Source organism: Thamnophis elegans, chromosome 3 (genome assembly GCF_009769535.1).
Source record: "Thamnophis elegans isolate rThaEle1 chromosome 3, rThaEle1.pri, whole genome shotgun sequence".
NCBI lineage: Eukaryota > Metazoa > Chordata > Lepidosauria > Squamata > Colubridae > Thamnophis > Thamnophis elegans.
Genome location: NC_045543.1, coordinates 28,223,397 through 28,243,631, shown reverse-complemented (window position 1 = coordinate 28,243,631; position 20,235 = coordinate 28,223,397). Strand labels below are relative to the sequence as shown.

At 37.8% G+C, this 20,235-nt stretch overlaps 1 protein-coding gene across 3 annotated transcripts in view; it reads left to right on the top strand.

Moving 5' to 3' along the window:
* EHBP1 (EH domain binding protein 1) overlaps positions 1 to 20,235 on the top strand; it is a 255,357-nt gene that overhangs the window by 28,774 nt on the left and 206,348 nt on the right. For all 3 annotated transcript variants that reach the window (XM_032212780.1, XM_032212778.1, XM_032212779.1), the window contains exons 3-4: positions 13,016 to 13,073; positions 17,063 to 17,158. In XM_032212780.1, coding sequence (XP_032068671.1) covers positions 13,016 to 13,073; positions 17,063 to 17,158 — 154 coding nt within the window. The remainder of the gene's footprint in view (positions 1 to 13,015; positions 13,074 to 17,062; positions 17,159 to 20,235) is intronic.

Here is a 20,235-nt window from a genome sequence, read left to right as displayed (position 1 = left end):
AGAATACTGATTATTTCAACAGGTTGTGGGTATAGGAGAGACTGTGTATAAATTGCACACCTTTTCCTTTAAATAAACAATAAATCATCCAAATCATATTATTCTGAGAAACCTGCAGATTATTGAGAGTGACTGAGGTTTACCAGAAAATACCACAAATTATCCAAATCTATTATGAGAATTGTTATACATAAGATTCTGAATGTTTTACTTGATTCACAAATGGCATCAATATGGCCACATAAGCCTGGAATGTGAATCAGGTGGAACGGATATTGTAGACACAGATATTAGGTGACTGAACATTTTAGTTGATGATTTAGGCAATTGCTTATTGTCTTGGCCTGTTCTTAGTGATAATTTGGGATTAGTTCTTCCAAGGTCAATCTTGTGGTATTATTGATACAACCCAACCCTTGTGTCTGTTGATTCTTCTTATAGTCCACAGCATTCTGAATAAGCATATATTAATCAGTAATTTGAAGGCCTTATTTTTTTTCTGGTGCTCTTTCCAAATGTCCAGCTTTCACAGCCACCGGAAAGATTATTGTTTTAACTTTTCTGATTTTTCTGGTCATAGAAATATCTTTATCCTTCCTTATCTTGTCTAAGTGTGTCCTGGCCTTCCTTCATGGACTAATCTCTTCTTTACTCAGTCAGCCAATTATATTGATAAACAAGGATTAGGGTAAGAAATGTCACAGCTGATTTTACATTTATTGGGCAGACAAATAAATGTACTTTAAGATCTTTCTTGCCACTACCTTTATATAAGAATTCTAGTTCTCTATACTCTTTTCTTTTTTTATAGTGGTATATTATCTTAGACTATCTCTTAAAGGAGCAGTTAATTATGACAATTACAGCTTTGTATTTAACAATTAGTTTTATTTACCAACATACTTTGTGAACAGACAACATACTCTTTAAATCAAAACAACTCTGTTCTTTGTTACAGAATTATTATTTACTTCATAACAGGGCCACAGATGTTTTCCATTTTTTCATTTTACATATATTATTAATCTCTTCTTTGTTTTCCTCTGAAAAGGTTTGCTAGGGCTGGGGAGTGGCGGGTAGTAGATTTGCATATGGCTCTTGTCATCACTCCCCAGGTATGTGACTAAACTTTGCTCATGTTTTGAAATGCAGATGTTAACTCTGGCAGTAGTGCATCTTGGCAACCTTATCTAGTGACTCATACTTATACCCATATCTGAAAAGTTTACTTAGTTCTTGAATATATTTTTATGTTCAAAACATTCAACTGCTATCTTTGAGAATTGATTCAAATGGTTTCTACTAGGGAATAGAACGACTTGAGCAAATACAATTGCTTACATTTCAGAGAAAAATATCGGCTATAGAAAGGGGAAATGGTTTGGTTAATTTGTTTATTCGTAATGATTTGATTGGTTCGCTTATTTTTAAATAATAAATTAAAAATAGAGAAGAACAAAGTTTGCCAGCTTTGCAGGGACACTGGTGCTGAGAAAAGACCAAATTGATAAAATTTTATATGGATTAAGAAACAATGGGTAACAGTTGAAAAGCAAGTTGGAGCGCAGAAGCAAAAATATTTAGAGAAAATAAATAGCAAAAACAATTTCTCATCTATTTCATACATAAAAGCGGAAAGAACAAAGACATTGCCAGTATCTTATAAGAGAGGTCCTATGTCAGGGGTGTCAAATTCGTGGCCTGCGGACCAGATGTGTCATATGCTGGCCATGCCCACCCTTGGTTTAGCAAAGTGGAAAAAAGTCATGATACGTCAAATGATGACAACGTGATACCGTGAGTTTGACACCCCTGTCCGATGTGAAGTGAGGATAGACTGAGACTGAAAGATATAGCCTGGATTTGTCCTCAAAATAAAGTTGGGAAATTGTGAAATGGAGTAATAACAAAGTAAAACCGTGAACCGTTGTTCTACGATGTGTGATGTCTTCTTTTTCCAGTTCTGCTGTGGGGGGGATCCGCTACAGCAGCTACAAGAATGGACAAGGAGCAATCTTTGTCTAAAATCAAAGTTGTTAATACAGTCTAACTTCTGGTCCTTTGTTTATGTAATTAGACCCTGTAAACCTAAATTCACAAGTTTTTATAGTTTTTAATATTTGTTCATCAAGTTTTAATAAATCACATTCAATGTGTAAATAAAAATAAATGAATAAATGTATGTATTGCTGAGGTCTCTGTGCGAGACAGAATGTTTAGATGCTTAGAACACTATTAATTATTTGTGCCACCTGCCCAAAACTGTGATCACAAATATAAACCGAGAGAGAAAGTAGGAGTAGTACAACTATTTCTGAATATGGAGAGAAATCCAAAACCTTTTCCAGTATACGTGTGTTTTTCCACTATGACATTTTATGGACGTTCTGTCTGTTTTCAAATTCTGTGCTATGGATATTTCCATATAGGGCGGATATTTCAAAAATTGCTCTATCAGACAAGACAAGACAAGACAAGACTGACCCATTGATTAAAAGCAAATACCCTGTGGTTGGCCATTAAAGGCTTTTTGTTTTTTAAATGGTGAAAATCTTAAAAAGTCTACAAGTCATGCAGAAACTGCTGTGTGTGTCATAATGACTTTTAGCAACAGGAGATTTTGCTTCAAGTTATGCATATTTTGTCTGGATGCTAAGAATCGCTCTCATATTTCAGACTAAGTATTTCAATTTCTCCCTGGAGTTCAGAATTCTGTGTATGATTACAACATTGAAATATGTGTCCCTCCACCCCCCTTGTCTCTTCAAGCTATAACTAGGATGCATTTTTCTGCTGTTGTTATCATATTGGTTAAAATATATATACAGGGTATCCATTCCTTCCTTCCTTCCTCCCTCCCTCCCTCCCTCCCTCCCTTCCTTCCTTCCTTCCTTGTATGGGTTAAATAATTTGTGGATTTTGGTAATATAAAATTGCTCTAAGGAATAGAGCTAGATAGTGTAGCTACTTTGGCTAGTCTTGATATGTTGGTATGTAAAAAGAAAATGTAGAAATGATCTGTCATATGCTCAGCTTTCTCTTCAAATTGTTGAGATATTTCATTTTTTACTAAACAAATTGATCTGCCATAGTTTTTTTTTTTAATATGAATGTCAGTGAACAATCATCAGTGATGCTGGCTGGGAAATTTTGGTATTACCTTTCCAGCACATTTGAAGGTAAAATGATCATCTCTCAAATTTATGTTTTCATTGTGTAGCTTGCAACACTTGAGTAAATGAGAATTGATAGTAGCTGATTCTGCTGGACAAGAGCTAAGTATATAAGATTTATTCAAATTTCAATCTTACTGCAAAGCCTTAGAGTAGTGAGTAACCAGATGCACATAATACTAAGCTTAAAAACAAACAAACTGATACAGCTTAGTGTGAATTGTGAACACAACTGCTGTGACTTATTCAACTAACTATTGTTTCGTGTGAACCCAGTAAACCTTCTTGAGCCTAAAACTGCTTTACTGGGCTGTCAGATAAAGTCTAGTTGTTTACATATGTTAAGCCTAGGTTAAGCCTAGCATGGATGTTAGGCCATGAAGTTTTCTCTGGAATTTCTTTGCTTCAAATGATTTGATGTTGTCATTATTCTCTGTGCACTGGACAGAGCCTGGATCATCTTTCCCTTTTTATTCCCTGCCTTCTCTCTGCTTTTATAGCACCTGGAGTTTCAACTTCATGGCTGCCAGTTCTTATTCCATGCTCATCAAAGCCACTTGAGTTGTAATACTACCTTCTCTTGGTAAGACAATCGCAGCAGGAAGTTTTAATTAATTAAACACATCTTTTGAACAGTCAAGAGAGAAGTCAACAACTACAATATATTGACAAGTTATCAAAAGAAAATTAATTTTATTTTGGTACCTTCACATTGCCTACCATCTGCAGTAGCTTTGGGTACCCCTAAGGACCATACATACAAGTGCTGGTCTAAATCATAACATAACATAACATAACAATAACAGTGCCTTGTAAATTGGTCTGCTGAATGTCTTACGTGAGCAAGACTCTACTACAGGCAAGGCCAAATCACAGAAGCAGAGGGAAGATTTTGGAAGGTTTTATGAAATAGCATATTTTAGGTATTCTGGTTTGGTATTGGTATTCTATGTTGGTAGTGGAAATAGCTTCTTGGGGGGGGGTGTTGAATAGATTTAATAAGTTGAAAGAGGAAGTAGAGGAGATCACAAGTCCACCAAGACAACTAAGAGAGACCAGCATTTACTTCCAGTTTCCAGCAAAATAGTGAATAAAAGAGCTGTGGTAGCACAGTAGTTAGAATGCAGGCTTGCAGGCTACCTCTGTTCACATTGCCGGTAGTTCGATTCCCTCAATCCTGACTGGCTCAAGGTTGACTCAGCCTTCCATCCTTCCAAGGTCGGTAGAATGAGGACCCAGATTGTTGGGGGCAATATGCTGACTTTGTAAACCACTTAGAGTGGGCTCTAAAGTGGTATATAAATCTAAGTGCTATTGCTAAAACATTTGCTAATTCCCCACAGCATTGCAACTGTCACATAAGCTTAACAACCACTGTGAAAGTCATAAAAACAAGTCTGATCGTCATGACTCATGCTCAATTAAAGTCATGTTGAGGACTACCTATATTGTTCATTGCATAGCTGTCCAAATGTCTTTGTATTAAGTCTAATTGGTTTTCAAAATACAGTAGTATTGTAGTTATAGTATATTTCTCATACTAGTTGTTGTGATGTCCCTGTGATCAGGAGCCCAGAAAGGTTTTGAACAAGACTCAGAGCAATAAAGTGTGACATACTGAATCCAGAATTAATCCTCCATACCTTTTTTGTGCCTTTCCAACCTGTTGCTCTACTATTAGCTATCCACCTGAGATGTAGGAGTCTAGACTTCAGAAAGGGTCAAGGTTCCTTAAGTCCAGAGTCTGCAGCAAACAGTAATTGAGCTAAGGAGTCATGTGTTCTTTCTTAAGCAGTTGACACATTTTGGTAAATGCTGGAATAATTTATGTTGAGAGTAAACCCAGCTTAAACTGAACTCTCCAAGGTTCTGATAATGTTCAAAACTGCCTCTTCTGCTCTTATAACAACATATATTTATATGGCTTCTTTAAGGTTCAGTTCAAATACAAGACAATTAACTATAAGAAGCTGAGCTCCAATATCCTTATCTGAATTGTAACATTTTATCTATTACTGTAGAGTCTTAACTGAAGACATTGTTGGGTTTTATGTCAAGAATTACTTTATTCTAGAACTAATCCCACAGAATATCACTTGTACACCTTTTTCTTGCTATATTTTTGGCATATTTGGTTGCAACCTGGTTTGATTCAACATAATGTACATAGTGCCTTTTTGTTGATTTTTTTAAAGAATGGGGCACTGCCTACTAAGGGCCTTGTTCTTAAAATTAAATCCAATAAGTGGCATGCAAGTGTAGGAGGCCACTGGTTGCTGCTTTCTGACTTTATTTTAAATTAAACAAGATCAAGCCAGAGATTTGCTTGACAGAAAGCGAAAACATGACCTTGGCAAAGAGACTTTGTGATAAAGACAGAGTTCTGCTGTCTATGCTATCTGATTTGTGCTTGTGTATTTTGTTATATAAACAGTGCATTTAAAGGTCAAATCATTTATGATGTCTTTCTAACATTGCACTTAAAGAAGTCCTGGTTAAGACACAACAACAACAGCAAAATACATTCTGACAGTTTTAAAAAGTGCACGTTTTTGGAAATAATGGCTTTTACTTGAATCAATACATGCCAAAAAGTTTGTACCTTTTTCCTCCCATCAAGGTTTTATTAAAGTGAAGAAGAAAGAGCTTTTGGAAAAATTCATTTAGTATGCAACATTGTTCATTGTTAAATGGGTAGGAAGATTTCTGAAGCCAATAATCACTCCGTTTCATGTAAACTCAGGTGATAAATGCCAGGAAACATGAAGCAAACAGTGGCTACTAAGAAATAAAAGGGGAAATGTTATGAATTGCAATAACCCTGTTTTGTTTTTCAAAACAAAAATATCCCTAAAGGGAAAAAAAACCACGAATCCTCCATATATCAAAACTTCTTGGAATGGGGTGAGTATAGTGTAGCTACCTTAATTTGAAGGCCTATTAAGATGGAATCAAAAGAGGATGGAGTTGAAATGGAAATTAGTGGAAGAAGAATTATTTTTCTGACTGTAATCCTGAATGGGAACACGTCACATTGCAGTATTTTGTTTTACAACTCTACTGATTCAAATAAAACTTCGATCTATTCTTGGACTTTCACTCTTCCGTTCTGTCTGCAAACTGGCAATTTTGGCAACAGGATCAGAGCATTGGGCTGAATCAATGGTCAAGGCAAAAATAGACTTAAGGATCAAAATATCATAGTTCAAAATATCTTGGGACAGCACACATCAAAACAACTTAGTTAGAATATGTGAACTGCAGGTGACTCCTTACAGAACAAATATAGGGCTGTTCACTTGAACTTCTAAACAAATGTCTGCTTAAAGAAAAAAAACCATTCAGGGAAATGCGATCTGCATATAAAATACAACCTACAGATTTCCCTAACTGTAAGTAACCAACATTTGTATGAAGTAAATTAATGACTAGGTAGCTGAGCAGAGTCTAAGTCTAAGCTAACATCTAGCATTGTACAAATAAATTCCTTTTGTGTTCTCTAGGCAGATTTCACTCAGGAACATAGAAAATGGAACATAGAAAAGTTGCTAACCATGGATGCAGTTTGTAAAGCAAGCCATTATTTTTAGTTTTACAAATTGGCATATTCCTATCTTCTTGGTCTGGAAAAAATAGGAAATAATGCTAAATAAGCATTTCCTCCTTATTAGGTCAAACGCAGCAGCAAACGTAACATAAACAAAAATGTGTAAGCAGAAGGCAATGTCTAAATGCAGTTACTATTTCTGATTTGCTGCATTGGTTTATTTGAATGAAACAGCAGTTATAACTTCTAGTAAAATATGATGGGGGTGTTTCTTGGGGAAAAAAACCTATTTTATAACCTAAAATATTGGCCAGAATTTAGCAATATTAAATTTTCAGAGGACATTAAAAGCCATTTAAAAATAAATCTAAGCTTATAGCCACTCCTTATTTAGTGACCACATTCTACTCCAATAACTTACCAAGGCTATTCATGCCTTTTTAAAAAATAAATAAATGGGCCCCTTTTTTGAAAAAAAGGGGATGTTTTTGGGAGGTTTGCAGAGTGCAAAAACTTTTTTTTTCCTTTCGGAGAGCTCTTTAACTGATTGATGAGAATTAGATTGATCAAGTGCTATGCCAGCAGAAACAAAGGTGCTGCAGATTGTCAGCGATTTCCTTCTCCAGCACATGGATAAATACACCTGGAAACATCTACCTACCTACCTACTGTCATTCTCTCTCCCTACCTATCTACTGTATTTCTCTCCCCCTCTCTCTATTTCTCTCTCTCTATCCCTCTACCTCCCAACCTACCTACTCTCTCTCTCTCTTCACCTATTTACTGTATTTTTCTCTCTCTCTCTTTCTATTTCCCTCTTTCTATCCACCTACCTATCTACCTACACTCTCTCTCCCTACCTACCTATCTACTGTATTTCTCTCTCTCCTCCCCCCTTTATCTACCTATTTACTTACCTAACTACTCTTTCTCTCTCCTTGCCTACCTCCTGTATTTCTCTCTCTTTCTCTCCCTCTCTATCCCTCTATCTACCTACCTACTTTTTTTAAAAAATTGCCTCATCAAAACCTTGGTGCGTCTTATACTCTGAAAAATGCAGTTAGTTGTTAAGCAAAATGGTTACTAAATGAACACATGACAGAAAGATGGAGAAGCTGGGAAAATTACTGGTTGTTGCTGTATCATTCAGATAAAGTTACCTTGTACAGCTAGGCTAGCACTCACTCTGCTTTGGTTTTTTCTCAGGGACACAATTTTGGTAGTAAAAGCTCACATTGGTTTGAAAATCAATTGTTATTGTTTATTACTGTGCTTTTGTGAATGATTGCTAGCTGAATTAGGCACAAAATTAGAAGTATGGTTTCTCTATGAAAATTCAGCATATGATACTAACAAAAAAAGCAATGAACTAGTGACATAACTTTTACCTTCAAAGCGTTCTGAATTTGTTCTTTGCATAATTATTTTTATCCTTCAATAGGTGCATCTGTTTACTGTTGTACCAACATTGGTACTTTACTTGTTAATTATATATTTTTTGTTCTTGCTTCAAAAGAGCAATTTAGCAGAATGCAGTAATTAATTCAACCCAAATCAAACACAGTAAAATTTGAATTAGGTGCAATAGTACGCATGCAGACTTTATCTCTTTTCTTATGTCTTTTCTGAATCATTGATAATGTTAAAGAGGAAGAAAAGGTCAGGGGTAGCAACAGTAATAAAGTGTCAATTATTCTGAATTGAAAGAAATTTTATTATGTTTTTAAATTAGGTTCAGTATTAGATGTGGGTGTTGGAGTTTAATCATTCTGACACTTTATTTATTTATCAAATGTATATGCTGTCATTTCGCGGTACTAGGCAACACGTTTGATTTGGTTTAATGATTGCTGTCATTTCTTTTAATAAAGAGGTGATGGGAAAGCCGTACTTTGTATCACAAGATAGCAATATTACAGAAAAATATTGCTCTCCTTGTCTCATTTATTTTTTTTAAAAAATCATGATATCCTCTACAACACTATCTATCAAGAGTCAATAAGAGAAAAGCAAAAAACAATTGATACAATGATTATGTATCATAAAGTTGTTGTTGGCTCCTAGCAATCACATTGGTTTTTCTCCTGATCTGTCCCTAAGATCTTCCAACAGCCCATCCTTAATCCTGGGGGGAGAAAATTTATGCCTCTCAGAGAGGGCTCACAATTTGGGAGTCCTCCTGGATTCACAGCTGAAATTGGAGCATCATCTGTCGGCTGTGACCAAGGGGGCCTTTGCCCAAGTTCGTCTGGTGCACCAATTGCGGCCCTATTTGGACCGGGATGCGCTTCTAACGGTCACTCATGCCCTTGTCACCTTGAGGCTGGATTACTGTAACGCGCTCTACATGGGGCTACCTTTGAAAAGTGTTCGGAGACTGCAGTTAGTACAGAATGCGGCCGCGCGGGCAATATTGGGTGTGCCGAGGTACACCGATGTTACACCTATCCTCCGTGAGCTGCACTGGCTACCTATTGGTCTCGGATTCAATTCAAGGTGTTGGTTATTACCTTTAAAGCCCTACATGGCTTAGGGCCAGGATACCTTTGAGACCGCCTGCTGACACATACCTCCCAGCGGCCAGTAAGATCCCATAGATTGGGCCTCTTTCAGATGCCGTCGGCCAAACAATGTCGGCTGGCAGGCCCTCGGAGGAGAGCCTTCTCGGTGGCTGCTCTGACTCTTTGGAACCAGCTCCCCCCGGAAATCTGGACCATACCCACTCTGATGGCCTTCAGGAAAGCCGTAAAAACTTGGCTGTTCCGACAGGCCTGGGGCTGTTGACCTCACTGTTGAGGTCCGGCCCCGACTAGAATGAATGTATGAATTGTTTTAAATTGTTTTGTCGTTATGTGCTTTTTACATTTCTTGTAAGCCGCCCGGAGTCCTTTGGAATTGGGCGGCATATAAAAACTCCAAATAAATAATAAATAAATAAATAAATAAATAAATAAATAAATAAATAAATAAATAAATACAGGTAGTCCTTAACTTATGATCACAATTAAGCCCAACATTTCTGTTGCTAAGCGAGACAGTTGTTAAGTGAGCTTGCTTCATTTTACAACTTTTGTTGCCACAATTGTTAAGTGAAACACTGCAGCTGTTAAGTTAATAACATGGTTGTTAAGTGAATCTGGTTTTCCCACTGACTTTGCTTATCAGAAAATTGCAAAAGTTAGCACATGGTCCTGGGATACTGCAACTGTCATAAATATGAACCAGTCGCCAAGCATTCAAATTTTGATCACATGACCATGGGGGCTGCAAGTACTTAGGACCATGGGTCCTAAGTATGAAAAGCGGTCATAAGTCACTTTTGTTCAGTGTTGTTGTAACTTTGAGTGGTCACTAAACAAATGGTTGTAATTTGAAGACTACCTGTATGCCACTCTAGCTGAGTCCATCAACCTTCCTGTTGATCATTCTCTTCTTTTCTTTCCTTCCATTTTTCTTCAATGGGTTAGGTCTTCACATAATAATGTCTGAAAGATTACTATTACCATTTAGTAGCAGGCTTTTGATTACTTCTCGGGATGGGGTGGTAATGTTTGACATCAATTACTTGGACTGATTACAAGCTGAATTCATATTTTTGGTAATTTGTCTTAAAAACCAGTTAGGGTTTAGAACTTGGGATGTGGAACTGAAGAAAGGCACTCCATTTAAATTTCCATTTCTGCCAAAAATTAAGAGGTGCACAAGTATGGTGTGATCCCATAGCTAGTCCAAGAAGCACTGAATGACAAATTCTGCTGTTCAAAAAGAGAAGCATGAAAACATAGAATGCTTGGCTCTCTAAAATTTTAATAAAGATAGAAGAAACCACTTAGCTATCTTGTATATTTATAAAGCAGGTACATCCTTCATGCACATCCAATGTAGATTTTTCCAGGAAAGGACTTCCTTCCAACTTGTGTTGCTCAATCTCATGACAATCAAGCAGCTATATTTGTTGTCAACTGGATCCTTTGCAGAATTATTTTAGTAAGTGGTGGGATTCAAATAATTTAACAATAGGTTCTCTGCCCTAAAGATTTATTCTAACAACCAGTTCACAAACTGCTCAGAAAATTAACAACCGGTTCTCCCGAAGTGGTGCAAACTGGCTGAATCTCACTGCTGCTTTTATTCTTGTTTAAGAAGCAGACATCTGAAAAGAATACCTTTTTATGTACTCATTTGTCAGTACACATTGAGGGACTTTCTCCAGATTTTCTCCTCAATTTAAAGGAACAAATGTGTAGCCTGAGGTCCTTCTTGAGTCTAATTCATCGCAGCAGGCATGAGTGGCCTTAGTGACACTAAATCAGTGGTGGGTTCCAGCTCCCGTTGCAACCGGTACGCTACAACGGGGCCGGGTGTCCACCATGTGCACATGCGCAGCACACGCATGCGTACCCACTACCTGTGACACTCCAGCTGCTCGGTGGAGTATTGCACAGGCACTGTACACCCCATGCACATGCGCAAATGCCCCAGTTGGCTCAAATAGAGGTAAGGAGAGCAGGTGGGTGGGTGGGCCCTCTGGAGCACCGGAACGGAACGGTACCTGGTGCTCCCAGCAGGCACTGGTACACCCGTACCGGGGCATAGCGGTTGTATTACTGCACTAAATGTAACTTTTCCTGGGCCTGCCTTAGCCGAACCTTGTGTTATATGATTTTTTTTTAATTTTTACTTTATTTGTATGCCGCCCTTTTCCCTGGGGGGACTCAGGGCGGCTCACAATATAAGATGCCACAATATGCCACAATACATAATACACAATGTTTATGTTTTTGTTTTTATCCAAGTTTCAGCATTTTAAGATTGCTGTATTGCTTTAATTGTTGCTGTACTTGTACAGATAGTCCTTAGTTTATGACCACAACTGGAACTGGAACCTTGGTCATTGAGTGAAATGATCGTTAATCAAGATGCCCACATGACCATTTTGTTCAATGACTGTAGTCCCAGTTTTCACAGTTGTGGTCGTGAAATGGACAGACCAAAAGAACTGCCTGCCAAAAGAGAGCAGGCAGCTCCCCTTTGTGCACAAAAGAACTTGTGGGCTGGACAGGAGAAACAGGCCAGAGATTCCTTTATCTCTCCATCCCAGGGCAGGAGAGAAGATAAGATAAGTAGATAGCATCTGATATTTTCCCCCAGATTCTTTCCCTTAAAGTTGTATTTTATAAAGTTAGGCAAGCTGAAAACACCAGCCTGAGGATGGCGAGTGAGACCTCGAATCCCAGCCATGAAAACCAACACCGGACCCAGAACAACACAGGATGCAACCACCAATCACCCTCACCAGACTCAAACCCATCCCATAGACCAACCACCATCCAGAAGCCAAACCACGGCGGCATCACCAACTGCTGCACCCCACTCTGACCCCCACACAAAGCAAACTGACAGACGCCATGAACACATAGCCAGACCGCAAACTCAGAGCCAAACCAAAGCCCGGGATGTTACACCTCAACCATCTGCTCAGGACATCACATCACAGAACTCAGGAGATTACAACACAAAGGCTCAGGATGTTACAACGCAGCCAACCCCCCAGGAGGTTGCAGCACAGGACTCAGGATATCACTACAATAGAGCTGAGGATGTCATCACACAGCCCATTACCCAGGTCATTACAACACAAAAGTACAATAGTCACACAGCCAGTACCTCAGCCACATAGGATGCTATGAAACAACCGACTAATCTGCAAACATCAACTCCATGAACTAATCAAGATGTTACAACACAGCCAACCAATCAGTCTACAGCAACAAAGCCATCACCCCCTATCCCCCCACCAATATTTATAGAAAGATGTCAGCTCCGATCACGCTTTGCTCGCACAAGCACGAAGCTGAAGGCATCAGCCTAAAGATGGCGAGTGGGACCTCATCGAAACGTCGCCAAGATACTCTCAATCTTACACGGGAAAAGACCCGAATATGCCAAGACCTGCATACCTGTACCCGTGAAAATCTACGAAAACAATTATATGTGTGTGTGTTATATGTACATTAAAGCACTCATAGAAATAATTTAAATTGCTTTGCTTTCTAAATATTTGTATAATACATATAATTATTTTTCAAAAGAGAAGTTTCATAGTAGTACCATACACAAAAAATGGTTGATGTCGGTAGCTAATTTTATTTTAGGCTTTTAAAAACAATATAGTATGCAGGAATGGACAGACACAGCATAATTTTCAATGTTATTGTTTATGTTATAATCTCATGTAGCTTTTAAAATCAACATAGGAACATTTAATAGTGAATATATTTGTTTTTCCCAATAGGCAACCAGATAAATTGGTAGTGGTTTGGACAAGAAGAAGCCGAAGGAAATCTTCTAAGGTTAGTCTTATTTTCCATTAATTAGGGGATATAATTTGAAGTCTCTCGTGATAATTGTCCTGATTCAAAACAAGAATGAGAGATCTAAAAATTTTAAAGGAATTTGTCGTAATACATTACTGTTATTGTTAATAAACCCTGCTGCTATGACTGACTTTGTATCTCTGCATGTTTTTTCAATCTTAATAGCAACCTCAGTATTTATCATTATGGAAGTTTATGTTATACAAATCTCTACATTGTGTAAAAAAACAAATCAGTGATTCTTCAATTTCCCTTGAAAGCTATTCTAATGGCATTCAGTTGTAATATAAATCCTGATTTATTAACTTATCTATCTGCTATGCTATTGTTTTTAATTTTCCCCCATTCTTATGTCCCCGGATTTTACTATCAATAATAGTACTTCTTGTAACAATATTAAAAGAACAACACAGTTCAAACAACATTTTTCTTCTGAAGGTTTATATAAAAAAGAGTAAACAATAATTTAAATGTATTAAATTAAACAGTAATTTAAATGTATGCTATAATATTCAGCAAAAAAAAAATACTACAAGGCTAACTGGAGATCGCTTAAACAATCAAATTATTTCTCACTTTTATCCAGAACATTGTTAGTTTATTGTGGATATATTTTACTATGTAATGATGCAAACTAAACGTGCAAGAAAGAAAAGAAAAAAGATACAAAGAAGTAACTTCCAATTTTCTTTACAACAGCTATAAGTACAACTATAAATTTAACTCTGACACTATGTTTACAGCATAACTCTCTTCTTTCTATAATCTATCCTGTCTAATCATCAAAACCATAAACCATAAATTTATTCTTTTCTGTTTTATGCAAGATGTCTATAAGAGATTTCCAGTCAACAGTAAATATAGGCATTCTGTAATCAAAGATGTCATTTTAGCTGTCACAGCAAGTTCCATCATTGTCACCAACCATTCATCTGTTGTGGATAGTGCTGAATCTATCATTGCTAAATGATAATTTAAATGCTGTTTTTCCAGTTGTAGCCCAATTCTCTGACGTGGAAGAATTTATATTGTTTTGCCTATAATAATCAGGACCACTGGTGGCTAGAATGAGGATTGTGCTATTTGTTTTTTTTTAAATCTGATTTATCACAGATTACCTCATCAATTTCAATTGTCCCTTTCAACTTTTCCTCTTTCCCATCCCTTTCTTTTCTCTGTACTTTCATCTCCCTCTTCTTGATTTTATTTGGAAAAAAGGAGGGCTGAAGATCATGGTTTTCTACTACAAGACGCAGGTCCAGTTAGAGTCTATTTATTGATATGAATAAATAGAAATTGTTCATTATTTATTATTTATTTATATCCCACCTTTATTATTTTTATAAATACCTCAAGATGGAAAAACATTCCTGATACTCCTTCCTCCTCCTATTTTCCCTAAAAAAAGCAATCCTGTAAGGTGAGTTGGGCTGAAAGAGAATGACTAACCCAAAATCACCCAGTGAGTTTTCATGCCTAAGGCAAAACTCAAGTCTTCTGCTTTCTAGCCTAATGCTTCAGCCACTAGACCAGAGGTGTCAAACTGACGGCCCGCAGGCTGGATGCATCACATGCAGACCATGCCGATCCCAGCTCCGTGAAGGGAAAAAACATCGCAAAACATCACATGACAGCAACATGATGCAGCTAGTTTGACACCTGTGCATTAGACCAACTTTTACTATTTGATTCAGTCCTGAAGGAGTCAGAATGAGCCACTCTGTGTCTCTTTATTCAATTATGCTCTTGTACATTCTCAAAAATATAGAAAGAGGATTAAAATAATTTTGGTAATTAAAGTGCTTCTTTAATATTAAGAGAAATGGAAGGAGTTATGAGCACACAGAAGGCTTCAGCACACAAATCATTAATAGAAATGCCAGGCATACATCTGAAATGTGCCAGATAAGATAAGAAGATAAGATAACCTTTATTGTCATTTATCTGTATACACAACAGTAGTGGGATTCAAATTTTTTTACTACCAGTTCTGTAGGCATGGAATGGATTAGTGGGCATGGCTCGGTGGGTGTGGCAGGGGAAGAATACTGTAAAATCTCCATTCCAGGGGAAGCTTACTGCAAAATCCCTATTCCCTCCCAATGAGCTGGGACTCGGGAGACAGAGAACAGATGGGGGCAGGGGCAGTCAGAGGTGGTATTTACTCATTCTCTGGACTACTCAAAATTTCCGCTACTGGTTCTCCAGCACTGGTCAGAACCTGCTGAATACAACCTCTGATACACAATGTCACACATTAAAATGAAATTCCGATGCCCCACTCTTGAAAGAAGTAATACCACCCACCAAACAATGTCATCATCCCAAGAATAACAATATATTATAATATATTATATTATAATAACAGCAGTGGCAGCAAAAATGCCAAGTTATACATTTTGAATATGTAGCGTAAAAAAGAATTTTATACTATATGGAACAAAGCTATTACAGAATTTGGTTGTTCTGCTTTGGATATCACGAAGCCTCCTCCTAGAAGATAACAATGAAAACTGATCATGAAGAGGCTGGGTAATTCCCTGACAATTCTACTGACCCTGGTCAAGCAATGCTTATATGCCATGTCCTGGATAGACTGAAGTGAACTCCCAATAATATTTTCCACTGTCCTCACCACTCTCTGGACAGCCATCCTGTCCAGAGCAGATACTATATTACGTTAATAGGAATCCATCCCATTGTTCTTTGTTCATTTCTACTCATATGAAATAATTCTGCTTTCCTTTGCTTACATACAAGAAAAGTGAATCTGTTCTGTTGGACATCATAGTGCAGAGTCCTTTGTTAGTTCAGCCATATAATAGAGGCAGCAGCCCTCTGATCCTCCTAACTATCCTGAATGTTCAGTAGCAAGTAAAGTTGGTCTTTATTTTTTTAAAACAAAATTACCATTCCTTCCTTATTAAGTATTTGAGCTATCCTTCAGGAGTTAAAATAGCCTTGCAAAGAACATTAATTAACCTGGTTTGAATAGGGACATTCAAAGACCATTTCTCAAATAGCAAGAATCGTAGGACTAAGTTCCATCTTCCAGTTAAGTTCAAGAATTATAATAAAACTATTTTTTAAAAATCTTGCATATTTTTATGCGATTAGAAAAATCTGTCTCCAGGTCTATAGATCAATAAAGTTTCTGAAGGTCTTAGTCATCTTGCCAGTAATGCATAAGCAAAGAAATTAGTTTTAACTAAATGCATTCTTGGAAGCAAATCAAATGCAGGATCCAGTTGTGTTGAGAAGATATTTGTGTCCCAAAATTTATCTAAATGTATAGTTTGGCATAAATATTTTATTATTATTTATCTCTGTATTCTATATTTTTACAGGATTTCAGGGCAATATATATATTTCTCTTCCCCCCCCCCCACCATCATAATAACCCTGTGAGCTAATTGGGCTAAGAGAGAGAGAATAATGACCCAGATAACAATGGAATGGAATGATAGGACGGTGTATCTCAGTCTGGATGTCTGATGGAGTTGTAGCACATTTAACACAATTATATCAATATATAAGAAAAATAGAGACATTCCATTTTTAACTGTTGGCAAATCAGGTATTTTGTAAAAAGTTTAACTTGGTTATCTCCCTTTCCTACAACACTAGAAGTTAATTACAGGGGCTTCTTCTCATTGCCCAACAGCCAAATTATATAGTGGATGAAAACCATTTTAAATCTATACACATGCAAAAATATCGACCAATTGTGGTAAATATGAGAGACTCTCTCCACTTCTATGGGGTAATAAAGAGTGACAGTTTGTGACTGGTTTTGTCTTAACTGGTATTAGATTCTTCTACATCTAGCTTTAGTCCTATGCATTGTTTTTTTCCCCCCCATTCATCTTTACCTTTAAGTAGCAAATGTTGCTCTCTGCATTAATCTCAGCTGCTACGTCTACATAGATCAAGACTTTTCCTATCTCTCACAACTCTTTCTTCAGGCTCATAGTTGGCAACCAGGAATAAAGAATCCTTACCGTGGGGTTGTAGTGTGGCCTGTTCCTGAAAACATTGAAATCACTGTGACACTTTTTAAGGTAAGTGTCTGTTTTTCTTTGTTTTGAATTGCTCTCACTTTGACCGTTGCTGCTTAAACACATGGGCAAAGTGGCTCCATACAGCCATTTAAGAAACCTTCTTTGCTGCTGACTGTGCTCTCTTGATGCACAAAGAAAATGATATACAATTGATGCTGAACTTCTCAGATATTGCTGTCGTTCTTGGCCTGATTATCAACCTGAACAAAACTTGTGCCAAGTACCAAGTCCATAAAACCAAAAATCACTGTTCATGTCACCCAGCTGATAAAAGTAAACAACAAATACGTGGGAAGCATCATCTCAAGCAATAGACTCCAGGATCAGCCAGGCCAGCCAGACACTGGGATTGCTGCATACTAGGGTGCTCAATCAATATGACATTTGTATCTCCAGAATGCTGGATTTCTATAGAGCTGTGGTTATCTCTTCTCTCCTCTATGGATGTGAGTCCTTGATTCTGTATTGAAGGCACATCAAACAATTGGAAAAATTCACATGCACATTCTCTACTCCATCCTTAATATTCATTGGCAAGACTATGTCTCTAACCTGGAGGTCTTCTATCACCCAGAGTCCACCAGATTGAGTCCCTGATTATCATAGCCTAGATGAGATGGGGGGGGGGATATCAGAATGGATGACCACCTTATGCTGTATGGTTTACTGAACTGTGGGAAGAGACTCAATGTTGACTACTCAAGCACCACAAAGACACTGTGAAAGAAACCCTATGTGACTCTGACATCTACCCTAGGTTGTGGCTGCTGACAGGATCTGAGCTCTGTGCTATGAAGCCTCCACTGCCTTTGAAGATATATGTCATCAAAAACTGATAGAAAACCCTGAGTGGCATCACAGAATAGCAGGCCCATAGTCGCTGAAACAATGGACTTTCAGTGCCCCTATTGTAGTAGTACCCACAGACTGGGACTGCAGAGCTACCACGATATCCAAAGATGAACTGAACAAAGCATGCCTTCAAATTGGAAGGATTAGCATATATTCATTGACATTGTCAATGGTTCAATATAAATCAAAGTAAAGAATCCACATTCATGTTTAATGCTTTGAGCTCAATAAATAAGCTGTCAAGGAACTGCAGGACCACTTTTAGAGAACATACTACAAAAATTGGCCTGCTATTTAAAAACATGTATGCTTGACCTTATTAAATAAACCCATCAAGGTCTTATTCTAGAAAAGCTGTTTCTATGAAAAGTTTTTTGGTTTCAAAATAGAAGATCATGCTATCATGAAATTGGCAAAGAAATACTGTTTGTCTGCAGTACATGTCAAATTACTTTATTAGAAATTAAATTCATCATCTAGGACAATAAAATGTGGTCCCCAAATCTTTAGGGATACAGTTGGTACAGAAAAGAGGACTTTGGACCACTAAATTAAAAGGTGCCATGTTGGAGAAGGTTGAGCAGAAGGTTGGGGATGATCAATGGGTTCAAGTAGGGGAGAAATATGTCCCAAAGGAAGGAAGGAAAGATGTTTGGACTGCCATCACAGCATGAAAGTATCCCTCCCAACAGAACCTATTTGCACTGATTAAAAGCTGAAGATCAAAGCTGTGCTCCTGGTTTTTATCTATACTGGCAGTGGCTGATGACAGAATGCATTGCTCATGCAGTCTGTATAGGAATCAGAGATAAAGGACCGAATTTGTTTGCAAAGCAGCACTCTAAAATAGTAGTGTGGGTAAAGAACAGGCACCAAGCTAGACAAGCCTTGTGTTCTGGAAGTGATATAATTGCATTATATCTGAATCTGTAAGTGGCTGTTGAAATGGCCTTGCTGATAGGATTAAAGGTTACGTCTGGGCATCTCCAACTAATGAGAATGTTAAGTATAGCCTCTTAGCAGTGGGCAGTAGATACTTGAACACTTGTAACGTAAAAGCATAGATAATCGGTCACTGGGCAGAGTATTTGCCTTAAACAGAAACTTCAGAGGAACTTGTTCATGTTCTTCTGTTTGAGAAACCTCTACATCAGTGCTGGGATTCAAAAAATTTTACTACCGGTTCTGTGGGCGTGGCTTTGTGGGCACGGCATGGCTTTGTGGGTGTGGTTTTATGGGTGTGGCAGGGGAAGGATACTGAAAAATCCCCATTCCCTCCCCACTCCTGGGGGTAGGTTACTGCAAAACAGTGGTGGGTTCCCTTTTTTTTTTACTACCGGTTTGCTCGTGCACTCGCTCACATGCGCAGAAGTGTCTGGGCAGGTAGGCAGAGCCTCCCACCACCACCACTGCCAGTTCGCCCGATCCAGGCTGAAGCGGGAGCAACCCACTTCTGCAAAATCCCCATTCCCTCCCCACCCTAACAAAAGAAGATCAGCTGGGAGGTAGCAGGGATGGGGCCAGCCTATTTGCTGGTTCTCCGAACTATTCAAAATTTCCACTACCGGTTCTCCAGAACCTGTCAGAACTGCCTGAATACTACCTCTGCTCTACATGCATATGATGGTCTGTCTTCTCTGACCTTTTTCTTTCCAAATGATATCTCTGGCTTTATTTTCTATGATGGAGCCAATTTCACCAAAGAAAATAGGAAGATGCCTGTGATTGTCCAGTGGTCAAAATGAACAACTCAAACTTAGATTAGTCCCAATTAACAGGTTGTCGTTATATGAGGAAGAGGCTGAAGGTTGCTTTTTTTCAAGAAATGGGTGAAATAAGAGGCTTGTACCCCCATGATGACCTACCAACTAGATTATGACATGAACACTTATAAATATGGTTCATTTCAGCAAATGAATGAAATATTATCCTGAATTAGTGAAGTGATGCGTTAGTAGGGAATTAACTGAAAAAAAAGATAAAACAGCTCGGAGTACAATACCTCTGGTCCCAATGACCGACCCAGGTTGGATCGTGAAAAGATATACAGTTACTTTCCAGCCATGAGTATCTGTTATATGTATATTTTATCCAACTGGCACCTCTACACATTGCAAAAACGTGACTGAAATATTAAAATTGGTTATGATGTATGTAATCAGAAAGAAACAATGTAAAGCGATGAAGTATTTGTATCACAAAATACCAATATCTGAAAGGGAAAT